General features: G+C 39.2%; 1 protein-coding gene across 9 annotated transcripts in view; it reads left to right on the top strand.

The window, feature by feature from the left end:
- The window catches only part of ST6GALNAC3 (ST6 N-acetylgalactosaminide alpha-2,6-sialyltransferase 3), a 577,918-nt gene that overhangs the window by 493,806 nt on the left and 61,897 nt on the right, over positions 1–22,215 (top strand). For 5 of the 9 annotated variants that reach the window (XM_078072899.1, XM_078072894.1, XM_078072890.1 and 2 more), the window contains exons 4-5: positions 13,417–13,524; positions 14,591–18,581. The exons of 2 other annotated variants lie outside the window; for them this stretch is intronic. In XM_078072899.1, coding sequence (XP_077929025.1) covers positions 13,417–13,524; positions 14,591–14,777 — 295 coding nt within the window. In that variant the 3' untranslated portion in view covers positions 14,778–18,581. Of the gene's footprint in view, positions 1–13,416; positions 13,525–14,590; positions 19,022–22,215 lie in introns of those variants that run through there. 2 more of the 9 variants (XM_078072893.1, XM_078072892.1) reach the window with 2 other exon arrangements.

Raw genomic sequence — 22,215 nt, 5'->3', positions numbered from 1 at the left:
CTTCAAACCACTTTCTTATTTTAGGATAAGGCTTTCACAGAATTTCATGCCTCGTATTTCCTTCCTCCAAAAGGCAAATGTGTAGTTTTCTTCATCTTTTTGGCATCATTATGGACCCTCAGGACTAAGCAGAGGTAAGGGGAAATGAAGAGGAATGGATGAAATCCAATAAACAGGCTCCAGTAATAAGAGTAGGCTGGTGATTCTGTCCAGCTGCTGTCACTATCCAACAGCTTCCAGAATTCTGTAGCTCTTAGTTCTAGTGACTCCCTTGCAACTTAGTCAGCTTGTCGGGGGTCAGAAACATGGGCATAAAGTGTTACCAACAGCTGGTGAAAACAAATATACCAGGTGGAGGATCTCCTCAACTGTTTTCCTGTGTCCTCATTTTTTATAGTTTGGGTGTGGAGATTTCTTTTTCTGACGTTCTGTGACTGTTGCAATGCAGGGAGGTCTGTTGAGATAACATTCTCACATTTCAGTCAGATACTCTCAAATTCTAAGTTGCAGTCTGTATTTCTTCCTGGTACTTTCTACGATATATTGCTTCAGCTCTTGTTTAGTTCTCTCTTTATGGCATTTTGTCTACTCTGGATCAACAAAAATACTGGGCTAGAAGAATTCTGGAGACACGTGAAAGTTTTCTCTCCTGAATGGAGGAAAGGAATTATTACCATTATCTTCTCTCTTCTTTACATTTTTGGATATTTCTGATTTTTTTTCCTGATATGGGTAGAATAAATTATTGTGAAAGAGGTGGGGATGCCCTGTCTCTACAAGTTTCTGGAGGTGCTGGTATGGGAGAGTTTCTGGTATGGAGAGGGTACGCACAGGAAGATCTCTTCCCATGTGTGAATTTACTGTAAGCAACAAACACAGAGGTCCCTCCCCTCATAGATTGCTGGCCAAGCTGTGTAACAACACTGTGGGAAAAAAACACCACCTCCATGAAAGAAATTCTTCAGTTCAGTAAGCAGGGAGTCTATCTCAGTTGGAAAATCTGGATTAGATTTCAAAGGAAGAATGTTCTCCTCTCAAACCACATCCCATCTCAAGAATAGAGAGAAAAATGGATTTTTTTTTTTAGGACTGAAATTTCTGCACAAAATTGAATTGGGATACCATTCAACCTTAGTGGTCAAACAGCTAGTTTAATAGGTGAGACTCCATTAGCTTTGACTGTTTCAAGGAAGATTCTGTCACATCATTTGACTTAAGATGTTGTGCCAGAGCAGACAGACTCCCTTTTAAGGAATTTGCTAGACTAGAAGAACTGGATCCGTGCCTGCTTTGATACACTGATGATGGCCTATCATTTGCAAAGGTGTTGTGTGTAAAGTAGTCAGTGAACGTCAGCCTACTGGAAAACTGACAAAGCCTCCTTCTCTTAGAGACGAAACTCCTCAGTGCCCAAAGATTCATATGTCAGTTGTTGCTTCTGACCTTTTCTAATTGAATTATCCTTCTTTAGTGAAAACAATTTTAAAGGTGTGGGAAATGGGGGTACTGCTTAGCTTTTCCTATTAAAAATAAGTATACCCCTCGAAATAATTTATTTCAGGACTTACTGAGCCATGTAACTCAGTCAAAAAAGTGATAATAGCTTCAGATAGGCAGCAAAATTAGTCCTTCTTAACTAGAAAGTGAGAGCTACTTTGAGTTTTTCAAATTTCACTATTATGTGTAGCCCCAGTTACTCGGGCTCTGGCTGAGGCTGGTTTAGTGATGATCCCAGTGGTACTGGAGGCTTTAACCAGAAGCTTGGATCCCCAATCTCCTTCAATGGGGTGAAACGACCTCAAATCTCTGTCTTCAATCCTCGTTAAAACTTTTGGTTGTTTAAAAGTTCTTTTTAAACATAAATTTTCATTTTGAAACAGAAACAAGGGCTTGAAATGCATTTTTTGTCAGAAGCAAGTTTGAGTCTGATTCTGTACTATGATTATTTCTAAAGGAAAATCTTGGTTTAACTCAAGTTCCAGTTAAGTCAAAAAGCTAAGGGAAAGTGAGTAGTTTCATTTCTTGTCTAAAAAAGGAAAAGTGGCAGGGAAAGGGCTTTTATCTACTTAGATATACTCCTACCTGATTACAATCTTTCCTTTTTTTTCCCCTTCGGTCTTAAGGAAAGTATATGCAGAAAGAATGGATGATAAGAGAACTAGAAGAGAAAGCCAACCCCTTCCATTAATTACCTTTATCTTAGCAGTGGAATAGGCACCTACGCCTTAGGTAGAGAAAGGTGATTAGCATTCAGAATACTGAAGCCCACATCAATTTAGGAAGGGCATGATTTCAAGATAAGTTGAAGGGTAAGTTAGAAAGAAGCAATTTTTAAAAAGCCTAAGTATAAAACTAAGATCAGATCAAATAGTGATTGTTAATAAGAGCTAAAGATTAGTTAGAAGTGAAGCCCCTAATTATACTAGAGTTTTTAATAGACTCATTTTGTTGGAAAAGGTCTTAGAGGTCAACCAATCCAACTTCATATCTCTGGTTGCAAAGAACAGACACCTCCTCCAACAGACACAAGCCAAAGAGAAGAATTTATTGGAAGGTTATAGAACCTAAGCCTGGAAGGAAGCCATGCCTGGGGAGGGAAGTGGATCTAGGAACTTGATCATTATTTCAGGACTTGTCCCTTCATTTTTTTTTTTTTTTAAGTTGATGCGTATCTCCACACCTGTGGCATAAAGCTGTTGTCTGAACATGACCATGGTTGAAATTCTAAAAGCTGTTTTGAATCCTGAAGTCATAAATACAGATCAATAAAGTGATAGTATCTCTGTGCTAAAATATACAGCCGTACCTTCCAGCATGGGCTCTGTTACTGTAACTGCAATTCTAGACCTTAGTGATGAAAGACCCTAAGCCTACCTATGCCAGTCTTCTTATTCTACCATCAAAAAAAAAAAAAAAAATGTGGACCAAGAAGAAGTTGCAAGTTCAAGATTTCCTAGAGGGTTATCAACAGAATCTGAAGACTTGAGGTTCTTTGATGATTGCTCTGTCAGACATGTGGTGCCTTGGACGATTCTGAGACTGATGACTGAGAAAGAACTTAGTTAAGAACCTGAGTTTTCTGGTGTCAACTGTCTTTGGGCAAGTAGTTTATATCTCCCTGAACCTTCATTTGTATAATGGGGATATCAATACTCCCCATAGGTCGGGGTTGTTGTATGGATTAAATGACATGACCTATGCACAGCTCTTGGAACAATGTCTAGTACATATACCTGCCCCATAAATGATAGCAGTTATTATTATTAATAAAAAAATTAGTCAGGGCGCCTGGGTGGCTCAGTTGGTTAAGCGACTGCCTTCGGCTCAGGTCATGATCCTGGAGTCCCGGGATCGAGTCCCGCATCGGGCTCCCTGCTCGGCAGGGAGTCTGCTTCTCCCTCTGACCCTCCTCCCTCTCATGCTCTCTGTCTCTCATTCTCTCTCTCAAATAAATAAATAAAATCTTTAAAAAAAATAAAAAAATAAAAAAATTAGTCAGCTCTTTGCTGCATAACAAATAACCCTGAAACTCAATGGCTTACAAGAACATTTATTTCCTGCTCACAGGTCTGTGATCAGCTATACCTCTGCTAAGCTTACTGAACTTGGCTCCAGTTTGGGGTTCATGTCTGCTGCATGGGTGTCCTCACCCCAGGAACCAGGCTAAAGAAGCACACCCTACTGGGATGTGTTGTTCTCTTGATGGAGGGAAGATGTGTAAGAAATGGGAACCATGTGATGCTTTTTAAATTCTTTACCGGGGGGCACCTGGGTGGCTCAGTCGTTAAGCATCTGCCTTTGGCTCAGGTCATGATCTCAGGGTCCTGGGATCGAGCCCCGCATCAGGCTCCCTGCTCCATGAGAAGCCTGCTTCTCCCTCTCCCACTCCCCCTGCTTGTGTTCCCTCTCTTGCTGTGTCTCTTTCTGTCAAACAAATAAATAAAAAATTTACAAAAATCTTTAAATTCTCTACCAGGAACTATCACTACTACTTCTGTTCCACTGGTCAAAGCAAGTCATTTGGCCAAGCCCAAAGTCAAGGAGGTAGGGAAGCTACTGCACTCACAAGCAAGCCATGTTCAGGGAGGGAATGAACAATACAATCTCACACAGGAAGGTTGAAAGGAAATCTATGATCATTGAGACAAAGGCCTCTAGAGTAGCTTGAATAGTCTGAAACTAGAACCTACACAGGCTGTCCATAATTTCTCATGTCTTCGAAATTATAGGCCATTTGGGTAGATCCAGGGCAAACAACAGAGTTTGGAAATAGAGATTAGGTATAAAAGGACACAGTAGCATCTATAAAAGGACACTATAGAAACTTTACTTGGTGGAGGAGAGGTTGCTTTAGAGGTCATTTAGTTCAGCATTTCTAGAGCCAAAGGTATTTTAAAGGGCTCACATCCTTAAAGCAGCAATGGTATTTGTTTTCGTTTCCATTTGTCAAAAAAAAAAAAAAAACTCAGTAAATTCGACGTTTATATAAAAACTGTTTCCCTTTTAAATGGAACAGGTCGAGAGCCTCCAGGTGTGTATTGAGGAAGGCTGCCTGGTGGTAAGTGAAGATCAGAGAAGTTTGCTCATGACTTGTAACTTAGTTTATAACACAGATGAACACTACTGGGTACATCCATTCTCATCACACATATTTTAATTGTTTTTATTCTTAGTCATATATTGTTTACATTAGTTCACAATTCTGGATTAATGAGGAATTTAATGAGGAAGAAGAAAACATAATTCTGCCAATTTTTCCCTAGATACTTTTCTCCAGATCCATAAATTTCCATCATCTGAAAAGACTAGCTATATAGAACATCAAGATATCTCTAATATTTCAAAATGTAATGTAAGGGAAAAAAATAAATCAGTGTTATGTATGCATCCTGTCTCTAATGAATAATCTCTTACGGAAATAAGCACTGATGATGTTTTGAGGTCCATTCCAGATTAGAGGACAGCTGAGAACTATTCGGTATTCCCTTTATTCTCATACCTCAGTGCAACTGCAGAGGCCATTCCCTCTGTTTGAAAGGCTCTCTTCCTTCTTCTTTTTCTGGCTGGTGTTCTTATTTAGCTTTAATCCACAGCTCAGCTCTTACTCTCAATTGGGAAAAGAATCACCTTCACCACATTCCCTCAGTTGTGTCTATTGCTCTTCCCTCGGTAGTCTTATAGCACTTGCAGGGAATTATCTCCTTGATAGCGCTATTTCTGAACATGGTTATCGAGTCTGTCTCTCCCACTTGACCCTGAGTTAAGATCGGGGCAACTTGGTATTTCCTGAGCATAGTACCGTGTCTCACACCTACAGTGTGAATGGATGAGAGGAAGCAGAATAAGCTTGATGAGATTAGAAACTGAAGAGGATGTGGGCGAGAGCATTTCAGGAAGAAGGAAGGTATACATCAGCAAAGTGAGTGAAAAGACAGAAACTGGCATATACAAGATGTGTTTAAGGAGCAAAAAAATGGATGCACATGGCTAGACGAGAGAGTTCACAAGAAGTCCTAGAAAATAGAGTGGGGAGTTTAGGTTTGTGGGAGAGATGCCCACTGTCTTAGCCTGCTTGGGCTGCCATAACAAAATACCCTAGACTGAACACAACAGAAATTTCTTTTCTCACAGTTCTGGAGGCCGGAAGTCCGAGATCAGAGTGCCAGCATGGAGAGTTTCTGGTGACAACCCTCTCCCTGGCTCGAAGACTTGTCATTGTGTTCTCACGTGATGGGAAAAAAGAGAGCTCTGGTCTCTCTTCTTCTTCTTAGAAGGGCACTAATCCCATCACGAGGGCCCCATCCTCATGACTTCACGCAAAGCTAATTACCTCCCCAAAGCCACATCTCCAAATGCCAACGCACTGGGCATTAGGGCTTCAACATAAGAATTTGGAGGAAATACCTTTCAGTCAATACCGTGTGGTTAAGGAACCAGACCTGCCTTAATGAAGCACGCCCATGAGATCTCCACCATCCATCCCTGCCATTCCTGAGGTTCCATTGTTCGTTTAAGAAAGTGAATGAAATCCCAGAAATCAACATTTCCAATTGAAGGGGATTGAAAGCCAAAGGGCAAGAGCAAAATAACCTTTTAATTTCTGAGATGAATGAACAAAGTAATTTTTGTGAGTGGTATCTTCTATTTCTACAGCAGCCATAAATCATACCTTTGGGAGCTGTACCATTTTACTTTTAAATGTACGTTTTGAAAAGAACACAGTCATTTCTTATTATGCTTCTTTTGTACAATTTCGTTGCATTCGTCACGAGTCAGAGAGTCCTGTTGATTCTATGGCAGGAAAACTGTTATATTCATAGCCCAAGTGCCTACGGATTAGCACAGGCATTTCACATTAGCTGATTGGGAGGGTAAAGCAGTCTTCCTCTAAGATTTACTGCTTTCTCCATTTACTCACTGTCCATTTTTCATTATATTTCATGTCTGGATTCCTTTCATTTGGTGCATTCTCTTAAGAATCGCCATCCACAGTATGATATTTTTATCCATTTCAGAAGTTTGTGTCCATTTGCAAATGATTCAAGCCAAGATCGAGAATTCTGCTGCCTGATTTGCGGAAAGTTGTTGCTGTCTAAAGATTTGCTGGGCATGTCCCATTGATAGATAGTACAAATATACAGTGTTAATATAATGGGAAAACTCCAGAGTATTTCCATAGCTCCTGACTATTGAATAATATACAAAAATATATGACTTGGGGACAGCTGAAATTGTTTCCACACTTTGAGCTCTGCTTCCATTAGACTGGTTCACAATATTAGATTGAATCCCAAGGTGCTACTGATAATCATCAGCTGTTTTTCTTGCCCAGTCTCTTTGTTTAAATGTATTCTTTCATTATCCATGGGCTTTTGAAAAAAATGGGGAAAAGAATGTTTTTAATTGAATAATCTGTATTCTGTCAGGTATTCTTTCTCCCTAGGAAGGTATATGGAAACTTACTTTGCTATTTTTATTTATCCTGCCAGTGTAGTATATTGATGAGAGAATGGAGATCCAATAGTGTTAAAACAAGACATGAAATATTGATTAATTCTTTTTTTAAATTCCCTTTTTACTCCTGAGTGTAGCAGATTTCAGAAGCTGCTGCCAATATTGTGCTCTCCAACAAACCTCCATTATTGGGAGGGTCTTGATCCCCTTTGGGCTTTGATAAATGATAATTATACTTTTAAAATGTTTGCTTGGAGTGCCCCAGGCCTTGTTTTCATCAGTTCATCAAAGAAATGAGTAAGAAACAGTAAAATTTAAGCTGAAAATTTTGAGCCAAAGGCCCCCAAAGGAACCATTCCATGAAGAGGAAGCAGCCAGAGACTGAGGCAACTTGTTCCTACCTGACACATTTTTCCTTTTCCCATTGCACATTCCCCATTGCAGGTCAGGACTTGCCATTTGGGTCTAGACCAAGTGAATTTGCTGATTCCTAGGATTGTATTGAGAGGTAAGATAATAATGATTTCGTATTGACCAAACCTGAATGGCTTCAGATAGGTTTGTAAAGAAAGAGAAAGAAGTAAGATGTTTGGCTGGTTGAAGAAAAGCAGTGGGACAGTGAGCTGAGTGGGCAGAATGGGAACTGTAGGTAGGGAGAACCTGGATTTTTAGGATCAGGGACATCCTCAAGGCAAGCCACTCAAGTCAAGAGGAGGCACTGGGGAATCAAGAAATCTATTGCCCTTTTAGGGCACAGGTGATCTTGGAACAGACGAGAATCTGGTGAGCTATGAAAAAGAACTTATTGCACAGAGCAGCACCCCCCAAAAAAGAATTATCTCATCTAAAATATCAATAGTACTGAGATTGAGAAACCCTGATAAAGAGAAAGTGCTATTATTTCATCCATCAAAGGCAAGTTTCTTGAGTTCAGAACCCAAGTCACTGAGTTAATGGTGTTCAATAATTAGCAGGGCATCCTGTGAATAAAGAGTAGATTCAGTGTAATCCCATTTTCTTTTGAAAAGTATCCATTTTAGTTTCTTCAGTTCCTCCCCTGAAATTCCCCAGAAGGGAAATCTCACTCATTAGAAAGTTCGAGCTTTCCAGGCAATAGGAAGAAAATGCTTCACAATGTTTCCAGAAATGAGAAGATGAGAGAGCATGCTCAGAAGCAAAAGTACAGGTGAATGAAGCATGCTGACAGCCAAAAAGATTGAGATTGGTAAAAATAAGGATAGCTTGACAGACAACGAATCCCTTTGGGCATGTGATGACCTTTAGACATCAAGCAACAGTAAGTAAACATCAAGGGGCAAGGTAGCTTATATTTTATTGGTAATAAACTAGATGAAAGATCATATTTTAAATGATATGCCTTCAAGCATGTGCTATATCAAGGTGTTGACAGCATCATTTTTCCAAGAGATGAGCAAGTAAATTTAAGTCGTTTCCAAGTAGTAAGTATCTTGATTACCAAGGAGCAGTGGGATGCAAAGCTTGGTTAGTGGAAACAAATGATTGATAGCTTCCTCTTAACACTTCTGCCTTTATTTTCCTCGGCATGGCTCATTATTCTGCCACGTTAATTTAAGCTTTCTTATTGTATTGAATTAGGGGTTTAAATTCTCTTATCATCCCTATGGGAATCTTGATTGTTTATTTGTAGATGACAATAATTGTTTTTATCGATCCCCAAATGTAGAAGGTATAAAAAGTGCTATGGCTGATGGCCAGCTGGTACAAAGTTAGTGCCACGTGCATGAGTGACAAATTACAAAACAGTATTTGGCCCCAGACGAGATCCTTTAAGAATTTTTAAAAGCATCTGATAGTTATCCCTAGGTCCCTTCTAGCTGAAAAGCATAAACAATTTCACATACATCGGCTCAAGTCTTTTTGTTGTTTTTATTGAACCCCCAGAGGTCTACTTGGGCATAATTTATACATCCTCATTTCTAGTACACCCACACAGCAGGAGTTTGGAATGGTGTAGCTACAAGAATTCCCAGAGCCAGTGCCATCCAGGCCAGTGAGTTCCATTAGGGACCCAGATCACCAAGGCCATTATTCAGAAGAATTTCTGGATTAATCTAGCAGTTGCCATTATGCCACTATAAGTATTCTGTAGATGACATTAACTCCAAGCATTTTGAGAAGAAACCACTTTGCTATCCCCAGCATGTACTATGGGTAAGAAACCTCACATGATTTTACATCCCAAATTTATCAGAGGCACCAGAGAGAGAAAATGCAACTGTCTAATTAAAGTGCTGTTTTTAGGACAGGACACTTCAGCAGTCTGAGTCCCCGCAGTCAGAACCAAATGCAACACAGCTTACTTGAAGATTTTCAGCCTATTATGATCTGTCTATCCAGAAACAAAATAAGGTTTTGCTTAAAAGTAATAGGTTAGGCTTAAAAGTCATCAAGTATCAGAGACATGGTAAAATTTCCTTATCAGTTAGTAAGATGGAAAGATCTTTGACCAGATGCCAAACTCTGAAATTCTTGACCTTCTTTTCCTGTGGTGAAGAGAAGATAGATATGTAGAGGAACCACTTTGACAATTGTACCCTATTTATCCTTTGCTTCCATTCTGAAAGTTTGCTGTTGAACACTCAAAGTGACTATCTGGATCAGAATGAGCCAGGAGAACTTGTTTTGCAGAGTAGAGGTCCACACGTCACACAAATGACCTCCCCCTCACCACACTTTATGCTCGAGCTATAATATTATCTTGGTCCTTGACAGTTAGCCGCTCTATGGACAAACTGACTCCTAGAAAACCACATAAAAAGAAAAACATTTTGCCCTAATTTTGGTTTACTTTTTCTCTCACTCAAATTAAGCTTTACTCTGAATACTATGATCTCATTGTGTCCTTGGTCTTGGACAGCCATTCCAGCACGTTCCATGAGCAATAGTGTGAAAGAGGGAAAAGTTTAGCGACTATAGCTACCACTATTGTGAGGTAAAACTTTACATCCTGTTTATATATGCCTCAGACATTTAGGTGTATGCCCACCACACAAGTGGGCATTAAAGGTGATCTGACTGATTAACATGTTTGTTAGTTACACATTCAGCATGTGTGGAGCATATTATTGTAGAATGGGCAAAGCTTAAAACAGATTGACTGTTGAGGGTGACAATCACAGAAGCATTTGGTTTTAAAATTGGAACAAATCCTAGATATGACTTAGTTCAACCATCTCATTTTAGAGACAAGGAAACTAAGATGACCCAAAGAGGTTAAATACATTATCCAAGGCTTGGTAGTGACAAAGCTGGAATGTGAAACTAGGTATCCACACTCTCAATTTCAAACTGCACTCTGTACTGACTCTGAAACACATGGGCTTGTGTTTTGTTACATGTATTGTGATGGTCTTGACAGGTGTGCTACCCCCACTAGAACATTTCTTTAAGAAAATATTCATCACAGGGCACCTAGGTGGTTCAGTTGGTTAGCTGTCTGACTCTTGATCTCTTAGCTCAGGTCTTGATCTCAGGGTTGTGAGTTCAAGCCCTGTATTGGGTTCCACGTGCACTTAAAAAAAAAAAAAAAAAAATATATATATATATATATATATATATATATATATACATATGTATATATATTTTCATCACTAACTTCTGGCATAGGATTGCAATAAATGTCTGTTAAAAAAACAAATAAGTGAGACCTACTTTTCTTATTGTGTACAAATAAATGTTGTAATTTTTAGTGGTCTCTGCTAGTGCGTGGTCAGCCTAGTAATGAAGAAGGTTAGAGAGGATAGAAAGGTTGAAAAAGGTAGAATGAGAAGGCAAAAAGAGGTAAAAGGGGTATACAGTTCAAGTAGGAATATAACTGGAAAACAATCAGTACACAGACAAAATTTCTAGATTCAATTTGGGAGCTTTTAATCAAGACTCTTGCCTCTTCTGATCTCTCCCAATTTTCAAATAAGGACATTTAAGCAGATGGTGCGTTAAGCAGATCTCATCATTGCTGCTCTCCCTCAGACCCCAGAAGACAGGACGGACGGCAAGTTAAATTGTATAATAAGCAAAGTTGCTCTTGAGTGTATCCCACTTCCCTCTGGCATATCCCCCCTCCCATTTGGCACCCATTCCTAACCCATGCTGCTGCTACTATTCTTATCCCGGAGGAAAGTGCATGTAACTCCATGTGATCCTGTTTCTGGAATATTTTCCATTTAGAAGACACACCAGGAAGACAACTTACACGGTGGCATTTCAGACTCAGTGGCAAGTGAGCAGAGGGGATGGATATGTATGGACTGGGTTTGTCTCTCCTTACAAAACATCCAAAGTCAATTAAAATAGAAGTGAGAAAATCCAGTTATCATACCCCTCTGTGAGCTTGTGTTGCTCCTGAAATGCTTACATGTTGTAAGTCAATTGATACCAAACAATGCCTGTTAAAAAAAAAAAAAAAAGAATCAAAGGATCCAGGGTTCTAAGTATAACACATTGATGGCTTGGTACTGGAGAACTACATCAACAATACAGGACATCAGTGGGAAGTGACTACTGGCTGGAGGGCTGTACCCAGAGAGTGGTTATCAGTGCTAAGTGTCAGTTTCTAGAAGAGCTGGCTGTGCTCCAGCATGCCAGGAAGTCTAGATGGAAGGTATGAAATGTAGTCTTTTTTAGAAGTGGTGCTGCACAGTTGCCAGATAACCTGGTGAGACCCAAATGCTCCTATGGGAAGAGATTAAGGAGATAGGCAGTCATCTGTTTTGGATGGATTGGGTCCCCTTGGCTAAAGCCAAGTATGGAGATCTAGCTTTTCATCCAGTATTCCTTTGAGCCATTGAAATTTGGCAGACCCTTCCAATCAGCACAACACCTAACTACCTCGGCCACTCTCCCCCTTCGGTTACTATGATTCCCCTCTTTTCCTTAAACATACCAAGCACACTTCCATCTTTATGATTTACCCTTTACAATTTCTCTTCCTGGAACACTTTTCTCTCATATGGTCTGTTGAGCAAGTGGCATCTGTCTCCTATCACCAGAGGTAGAGGTCCAAGCACTTCTTCCCACTGTGTCTTATTTGAACTGCCAAGAAAAACACAACACAGTCAAACACTGGATAGAGCAATACTTTACTCACATAGAGAGGAGATAGAACAAGATCAGCTCTAATAGTGAGCCTTGGTCCTCATCGCCCCTGGGTCCTTCCTGGCAGCTGATTCAGAGCCCTTGGCCTGCAGGCAACCAAGGACCCTGTCCACTCTTGGCAGGGGATAGATATAGTATGCAGTTGACCAGGTGTCATGTAACATGTATACTTAAGCAGAGCAAAGGAGTACACATTGAGTCTGAAACAGGGAAAGATATCCCCACACAAGACAATAACCAGGCACAGGATGTGAGGATCTCTTATAAAGGAAGTGGTCCAGGCTCAAAGCCCATTCTTTTTTTTTTTTTTTTTAAGATTTTATTTATTTATTTGACAGAGAGAGAGCGCAAGCAGGGGGAGCGGCAGGCAGAGGGAGAAGCAGCCTCCCGCTGAACAGAGAGCCCGACATGGGGCTTGGTCATGACCTGTCAAAGCCCATTCTTAATGCGGCCGAGATGAGAGTTGAAAGACTGCACACGTGAGACCATCTTTTCCAATATGTTCCACATGGCTTCTTACTATCCCACCCCAGCACCAACAGCAACCTTCTTCTCCCCACCCCAACCCAGATCTTTGCTTCCATTATCAAAGAGGCCTTCTGAGGCCAACCTTTATAAACATAGCCACCTCCAAATCTATGAAGAGAAAATCTTTGGTTGTTTTGATAATTGTTGTATCACCAGCATTTACGACAGTAATTGCACATAGTAGGTGTTCAATAAAAATGTGTTGAAGAGATTGGTAACATAGGTCTTACAAAGGAAAAGTCTTGTCTCATGATGCCTAGAAATCAGTGAAGGAAAACTTTTCAGATGCTTTCATAGAGCAAGTCATTCACCTACACTGCATCCAATTTACACTTAGAAACCCAACAAGTCTTAAAGAAAGTGATATGTCCAGGTAAGCAAGATAACACCATTATCATTCAGTTCCCATCAGGGCTCCAAGCAACTTTAGAAAACCTGTCCTCTGATATACAGCACTAATTCGTGTCTTACAGAAAATCAAATAAATTATTTTTTTACCCGAAGGGAGCAGGATTATTTGACTTCAGATATTTGCCATATGGCTTCTCTTCCATACAGCATAGCTTCTAGGCTTAAGGTAGTAAGAGTGAGAGCATGCCTATAAATTATTCAGAGATAATTCAAAATAAGTGTGTATCTTTGACAGATTGTCAAGTTTCTTAATGCTTTTTCCTGATAACAAGGGCTATGTTTTTGATAAAAGGTTGCTCACTTCTCACCACACTTTATTGTTGTTCTGTGTATGTTTTTTGTTTGTTTTGTTTTGTTTGTTGTTGTTTGTTTCTGTTCCCCCCACAGAGTCCAGTCTGGCTCTTATCTCAGCACGGGGTGGTTTACCTTCATTCTGGCCATGGATGCCTGTTACGGCATTCACGTCTACGGGATGATAAATGACACCTACTGCAAGTAAGATCACAGGAAATTATTTTTATGCATCTCCAATTCTGATATCTTGTCAAAATATCACAATTCATTTTAATACCATAAATCAGGGAAACAGATAAAGCAACAATTATTTCCTGGTGCTCTTTGCTGACATGACATTTTATTGTCAGTGCATCAAGTTGTGACTTTTAGGGGTGATAAAAAGAAAAATATTTACCACAATCTAATGTCAAATGTCAGAAGGAACATTTTCCCCTTAATCAGTGGCATATCAGGGATTTGTGGCTTGGAAATACAGAACAGGTTTAGTGGTTATTTAATTTGCAAAGCAAGTTTGTCATTTCTGCCGCTCTAATGGCCTGATGGATAGCTAGCTACTCAATGGTTATATTTGATCATGAAGGACAAAATGTCCTGACGCCTCAGAGAAGCTGACAGCTTAGCAAGAATTCCTGGAAATTATAGTTTACTAATAAGTGAGTAATCTGCCAGATCCATATTTAAAATAGATATGTTTATCCACAGTATATCCCTGCTGGAGGGATCATTTCTAATTATTTAATAAAACAAACCCTCCTTGCTTCATCAAGGTAATGAAATATACTTCCACACTAACAATTGGCACAATGTAACCCAGAGAGTATTTTAATCGTATTGTCAAAATGGTAACTAAGCCACAATCTTCATGATCAAATATTTCTACCCTAAGTATAATGGAGCACAGATGTACCAAATATCTTACCCTGAAAAATCACAAAGCTTCTTTCAAGCTCTGTAAGAGCATCAGGCCATCCGAAGTTTGCCTCCATTATACGCTGTTTCCTCCTTCCAAGATAGGTATATGTTTGAATGCAATTGGTGTGATATATAAATTTCATTTGATTTATTAAGGCACTAAGGATCTGGTAAATCTTCCTAAAAGCTTTTATACATAAAAGCTTTTAACTGAGTTCATGGACAAGAATCATGCATGGGTTTGCAAGTAAATGCATTTACTAGGCCCGTAATGGATTCTTGCAAATGAATGCTTCATTCTTCATCTCAATTCTTCTCCCCTTTTCTTTTCTTTTTTTTTTTTCTTTTTTAGGACAGAAGGATATAGAAAAGTCCCCTATCATTACTATGAACAAGGAAGAGATGAGTGTGATGAATATTTTCTTCATGAACATGCTCCATATGGGGGGCATAGGTTTATCACTGAAAAGAAAGTGTTTGCTAAATGGGCCAAGAAACACAGGATAATATTCACACACCCAAACTGGACAGTGTCTTGATGTTAGTTTTTTCTGATCTTGCCACAACACTTGACATGATCATAATACCACAACTGTGATGCTCATGATGCTGATGATGGTGACGATAAAGACAAAAACAATGACCAAGTTTCTGTACATTCTCCGATACGGATGGTGACTCTGCCAGTAATTTGAACTTGGGATTTCATGGAGGGTGGATGTGCTCTTTACACTCTTTCTGAAGGTTCAACATTACATATACCGCACTTTATAATTTAACTGGAATTGAAATGAAGGCCAGTAACATGACAGCAGTGACCTAAGACATGGGAAGATTATCCTTCAAGATAGCTGCCCAGAATTCTTGAACAGTGAGTAACTTTCAAAAGCCATGGGATTTGGCCTCATGAGGCAAAGTTATTGACTCTCTGGTCTCTTGAACTTGAGCAGTTCCACCATCTTGAAGAATGGTTGATTGTCAAACACTGACCCAAGAAATGCTATCTGGGTACAAGTATTGTACCCCAGTTACTAGTTAGCCTAGAGGCAGGGAAGGAATCTCTTCCTGACAGACCCTGGTCCTACAGTACCTCCTATAGCTAAAGCCTCAGGCCATTGCCTAATTAACAATGAAGATATCACGGACATCCCACCCATCAGGATTCTTCAACAATTCAAACACTTAATTCAAAATGGGCCAACTAGCAAATCTTGAGGAATTTTCACTCTCACCACTCCATCCTCACTACCCCAAACAATATAACTAAACACGTCACTAGAGTGATCTCTATTACTGCTTAGTTATTTTTGGTCGAGTCCTAAATATTTCAGAAAGCTATTTAATATGTAAGATACCAACACTGTAATAACATATACTGTGAAAGCGTTCTTAAAACATAACCAAAAGGGTTTGCTAACTGTGCTTCAACATCCAACAACACAAAAATATATGCTTTTTAAAATCATGAAACAAGGAAAGCAAAGCATATTTTTACATCAATTTGTATCCTACCATACTTCATAATATATATTTGTATATTCAGATTTCTACTTTATAGGCTCAGCTGCATCTCTCCATACATTACATTATCGTTGCCAAGTGCCAACCACTAGACATGGAGAGGAAATGATTCCTTGTATTCAATCTGACCAGAGCTTTTGCCTTCTTGGGGTTCATTTTCCCCACAGTGTATCAGTTGTTATACCAGAATAACAACACTAATAATGACCTTAATGTCCAAAGTGCTTTGTCATTTAAAGTCCTTATACATATGCTGTCCTATGTGATGCCTGTGACCACCCCACTGGGCTATTGCCTGCACATTCTGACATCCTTAGCAGATGATCTGCAATTTGTTCATTGCTTTGATATATTCCAGATCTTTCCCTCTGCTAATATTTGTATAGAATAGCATTTATGTAGACTAGTAACCAATTGACTTCAGTGCCAAATAAATATATTATATCAGGATTTTGCAAAAAGTATCACAAGGATCATCCTGGCCATAGACTAGGACTCCTGTGAACATAGGTACTTTTGAATTTTTTTTTTTAATGACTTTTTAGGTAGAGAAAAATGAGGAAGCAGGGACAACAGGAGGGAATGAATGCAGAGAAATACAGTTTCCTGTCCCATCTTGAGATGACATTGTTCTCCATACACTCATTGCTCATTAAATATGAGAGGCTTGATTTGCTGAGAGAGTGGCCGAGAGACCAAAAATATCCTTGCAAATGATTCAAAAGACACAGCCGAGCTTAATTGACAGAATGATTTGAAGGATGAAAGTGATGACGCATTTCACATGAGCAGCCTTTTGCAGGTCTTTACCAGTGCTGGGTCCCATGATAAGTTCTCATTAAATGGGGCCATTCTGGGCAAAAGCCTCTTTGCTGCTCTCTGCTTGCCATTTGGTTAACACCAATACTCAGAGCCAAGAAAATGGCCAAACGCCACTTCCATCAACACTCCTATTTTTTCCTCGTGTGCTTTTCAGTTCTATGTATGTCAGGTTTTGTTGAGCGGACGATGGATGGAAATGCCCACTCAAAGAAAAATAAACAGATGCAAATGTTAAAATTGTAATACAGATAGTTTTCCCCCCTGTTTTGACACAGAAGTTCCACTTTTAAATAAAAAGGAACACTTGATTATCAGAATGCTTCAGGGAATGCCATAATTTATTTCGTTTTCTGGTAAAGGGAGGGTTAAATCGATTTGTTGTAGTCCTTACTAATAAGACACTTTGCCCCCTTCCTGGCTCCCCTGCCTCTCCATGAAAGAGACTTTGCCACACCCACACGTACCCTGCTGTGGGAGGTGTGTGTAGAAAAGTCAGTGTTTCCTCTGGAAGGGTGAGGGGGGGCCTCCCCTCTCCTCTCTTCCTTCCTCTCCCTTCCCCCCTTTTTTCCTTAACTGAACCCCAACCCCACTTTCTATTGTTGTCTCTTGCCTCCTTTTCTCTAAAAGTGGGAAACAAAAAAACCAGTATTCTTAATTTGGAAACCTAATTAGATGATTTCCAGTGTAATCAGCATTTTGATAGAATCACGTAACTTACTTTTCTCTGCAGTCTTAGTGTTCCCTGCTTCCATTTCCTGTTCCTCTTTACCCTCAGCTTCCCAATTCTAGTGGAAATACAAAGTGTAATTTCTCCCATATTGAGAAATTTGTCATCTAAGATTTACGGATAGAGAAGAGAATGACAAAGGAGCAATTCAAACTTGTCACACAAGTTTCTGGCCAATTTCACTGGTTCTAGCCAACTGAAAGATTTCATCCAGCAGCTAAACATTGAAGAATTCAACCAAACTCACTCATCACTGATGTATATGTATTCCAGAAGTTAATTAACATCTGTAAAAAACAAACATATTCCAATTCCATCCAAGGCTCTAGGCAATTGGACTATTGAAAATGGCCACAATTTGCTGAAATCAGCGTTAAAAACATGCAAGCTAGAAATAATAGAGTAAATATTATTTTTAATTCTGCAGAATTTTAGAAAAAAAGCAAGGAAATTTAAAAAGAGTTTTAAAATGAATGTTTGAGTCCTTTCTAAGTTAGCCTTGTGACTAAGTAGTAATGATTTATATTGTTATGATGGTAATGTGAATTAGAAAACTTCTAGACTATATCTTACCTTGCTATGAAACCTATCGAAGAAAAACCAATTTGGAAGGATGTTTGTATATATACACATAGAGTGTGTGTGTGTGTGTGTGTGTGTGTGTGTGTCTAAAATCATACCTGTAATCCTATATTTTTCAGTGATGTGTATGAATCACAGAAAACCTATTTTAGACTTCAATGAAATTTGTTGGTTTACATTTTGAATCCTGATGAAAAAATAAAGCAAAAATCCAAATTAAACATACCGATTGTAAAGAGTACATAAGATAATATTCAGTGGCTGGCCCATAGAATAAAGCTGGAGAAGCAGCTCTATCTAGAACTGAGAACACAGTTAGGTGCCGCAGTTGTCACAGATCAGACCTCTAAGGATAGCAATCTCTATTGTAGGCTCTGACGATCGCAGTTCAGCTAGTCACACTAAAAAACACTACATCAAGCTGCATTCACACTGAAGTGAATGAACATTGGTCCCCTTATTCAAATAAGCCTGTCTTTGACATAAGCAAAACTCAGATTTGCATGGTTTTTATTATATGGCTAGAGAACTGTGACCATGGTGAAAAGAGAAAAGTGTATAAGGAGATTACACTTTGAGGATTTGAAATGAATCAGCCGTTGTGGGAGCAAGTCTGAATTGGGGACTCTGCTGACCTTTCCAGAAGTATAAAGCCATCAGAAGAGAATCACTTTTGAAGGAACATATCCCGGTAATTGTCCATATTCTCTGTTATCTATGTTTATTGCTAAGACTGCACAACCTTCTGTTATCATGAAATTGTAGGACTAATTTAAGGAATGTAAAAGTGAGTATCTTACTTCCTTGTTGTTAAGAATGATCAAGCTACTGATACTCCTCTAAGAGCTGTTGAGTATGGAAGGTGCTTGGTATAACTGGCATGTCCTATTGTCCAATTATCTCCAGACACCAAGTGTCCTAATTCTCAAACCACTTCGGCTGCTCGTTAGTGAAATAATCTATCTGCACTGGCCGGTAAAATTCTACCCTTTGTTTCCACACCTGTCTCTATACCACATGTGATCTTCCAGGGCAGATACCCTTCTGGAAGGTAAGTCACAGCCCCAAGTGCTCCGCAGGACTTAATCATCATGCAAGATTAAAAGAGTTTTTTCTTTACTTTTTAATTTTTTTTTTAAGATTTTATTTATTTATTTGACAGAGAGAGACACAGCGAGAGAGGGAACACAAGCAGGGGGAGTGGGGGGAGGGAGAAGCAGGCTTCCCGCGGAGCAGGGAGCCAGATGCGGGGCTCGATCCCAGGACCCTGAGATCATGACCTGAGCCGAAGGCAGACGCTTAAGGACTGAGCCACCCAGGCACCCCTGAAAGAGTTTTTTCTTTACAGTCCATTCATATGATATTGTTGGAGGAGGAGAATTTTGAAACTATATTCATTAGGCTCTGAAAATGGTTTCTTTGACTCCGAGATAGCATATTGTTTTGTTGCTTGTTTTTGCAGAACCTTAGAGAAGCCACTAGAGTAAAATTCCATGTAAACTGCTAAAGCATCAAATCAGAACTGTCCTTGGGCATTGTAACTTTGCAGAAAATCTCATTTAGTTTTTTTAAGTCCTCTACTTTTTTTTCCCCTTTTCAGAATAGGCACAATTTGTTTATGGAGTAGAAAAGCCCTTCTTTCTCCACAGACATGTTTCCCTTTGTTCATGCCTTGGAGACTTCAGAAAAATAGAAGCTCACTTTCATAAAAGTGAAGAACATCTTGACAAATAAATAGCCAACTTCATATATTCACATTTTTGCCTATATAGTGAGCAGTGTCTCCTGAGAAACTCCAAAGAGACACACACCAGGGCATTTCATGGTTCCTTGTTACTAAATCTTCAAAGTACTAATTTCCTTGTGTTTAACTTTGTTGTCATTGCTACTGAGTAAATACCCATTTCTATTACATACAGTATATTTTATGCTTCACTCATTTTTCTGAGTTCACACAATTTTTGCTGTAGTCTCTCATTCACTTTAAAAACCTGTAATCTTCATCTATTTATAGTAGAGACTGTAAACGCACAGTTTGTGCACTTGGTGAGCTTTTTTTCTAGCATCATATTGCTTTATTTATAGGCACCGTGCCTTAGAATAAAGCTTACTAAATGGCAAAGGGCTACTGGAGTATTTCAGTTTGGTTTGTTTTTACAAGATAAGTGAAGAGTTGTGAACAAAGCCAGAGAGTATTTGTCATTGAAAGAAAAAAAGCAAGGCAGGAGTGGGGGTGAGGGGCAGAGGGAGATACTCAATGTACTCAGTACCCAGGGCAGAAAGGCGTCCAGGGTACTACTGCAGACAATGACAAGAGAAAATGTTGGTCAGCCTCCAGAATATGTTCTGTCCACAGTAACTATCTAATGCTGAGGCATATTTCAATTCTTGCTGTATCAGACCTGATAGCAAGTTGGGTAAGTACGTACGCTGCTTAAAATACAGAAGTCTTCATTCTTTCCTCCCTCCTTCCTTCATTACTTCCCTCCTTTTCTTCCTCCGCTCCTCTTTTTCTCCCTAATTTTCTTTCTAGAAAACTCAGCACTCTTGAAGCTGAACATTATATGTGGGCAGTTTCTCATTTTACAAATCAACTTCTAGTACTCTACCAAACTCTGTAGGCAACCCCTATTTGGATATGATCTTAAAATGAGTCTTCTTTGGGAATAAAATTATAATAACTTATATGCCATGTTTATTATAGGGCTATATACCTCATTCAATCCCCTCAAGTACTCTGTGAGGTATGTAATGTTACTTACTATCACTGTGTCACATATAAAGAAAGAGAAGCACAAAGAGGTTAAGTTGCTTGACCAAGGTGGCACAATGAGGTTTTTATAACCAGGCAGTGTGACCCAAAGTCCATACCTAGTTGGAGCAGGCTAATAGGTATAACCAATGACCCCAACATTTCAGTGACTTAACAATAAGGTTTGTTTAGATGCTCCTCTCCAACCAGCTTGTCTCTAAGGATGATTCAAAGACACAGGCTCCTCCCATCATGTGGCTTTGCCCTCCTCTGCACCCTTAGAAACCGCACAATTTGGCCTGCTAATGGGGAAAGAGCATGGAGGATTCTGCATTGGAAGGTTTCATACATAAGTCCAGAAGTGGTGTGCAGACTCCATCCACATTCCATCAGACAGGCTCAGTCACGTGGCCTGGTAGAGGTGAGCAGTGTTGTCTGGTGTCCCAGCAGGAAAAGGACCAGAGATTGGTGAACATGTAGCAGTCTCTGTCATAATATTCTTAGTCATGATAACATATAGCTTAAAAAAATTACTGTTTTGTGCAACTGTATGGATGAATTATGTTGATAATCCTTCTTAAGAACACTTAAGAAAAAACTTCTCTTCACATGGATGTCAGTATCTATACCCAAACAAAATAAACGAGGGAACAAAATATTGTTCTAGGTCCTATAATGTCAAAAAGAGGAAATTTTTTCCCTTACCCAAAGAAATAAAGACAAATTAACATGCTAGCAACACTTTCAAGTGACTTAATTCTACCAACAGTAGAAGTAACGTGACTTTTAATGTCTTACTGACCTTTGATTAACATAAGATAGATAGATCCATCCTTGCCTCCGATCAACCAGTTTTGTGTTGTGTGCCTCTTTCCTTTGTAAGATGTCACAAAGATCAACTTCCCTTTTCAACTTCCCTTTGGTCTTCAGGTCTATGCAATGTTGTGATCATTTTTTTTTAAGTAAAAAATGAAACTGGTGGTTCTCATATCTGAAAATAACAAATATCTCTCATGTATGTCCCTCTCTTTCTCTATGCACATTGGCATATGAGCTTGTTCAAGGAAAAGAGTCCTAATATGTCCATATTTCCCTTGTCCAGCACATGGTATATTCCCATGGAGAGAGGCCCTTCAGAATGTTTCTCTTCAGCTCCCAACATTTTTCTTCCTTTCTCAATACTTTCTATTTTTGCACATTATTTTCTTTAAGCTATCTAGAAATCCTTTTCCCTTAATGCTAACAGAATTCCACATCCTAAAGTTCTTTCTCACCTAATAGGAAACTATTTGCTGTCTTGGGAAAAATGCTTTGTATGTTAGCATATAAATTTTCTTAGTTTGTCCATTGAGAGAGATTAGTTGAGACTCTAAAAACAAAATAATTAGAGAAGAGAAGCTGCCAGTGTTTACCTTCTTCCAGATCAATGTGGAATTCCTTTTAAGGACAAGAAACTATAGCACCTGGTTGGTAAATCACATAAGTTTGAATTTCTGGGTAAGGCTTGTTAACAGGTGATAATATCTGAAGGTGCTTTAAAGGATTAAATGGAGGTTCTTACCAGCCCTTAGCC

Source organism: Halichoerus grypus, chromosome 5 (genome assembly GCF_964656455.1).
Source record: "Halichoerus grypus chromosome 5, mHalGry1.hap1.1, whole genome shotgun sequence".
Lineage (NCBI taxonomy): Eukaryota > Metazoa > Chordata > Mammalia > Carnivora > Phocidae > Halichoerus > Halichoerus grypus.
This window is presented reverse-complemented; position numbering and strand designations above follow the sequence as displayed.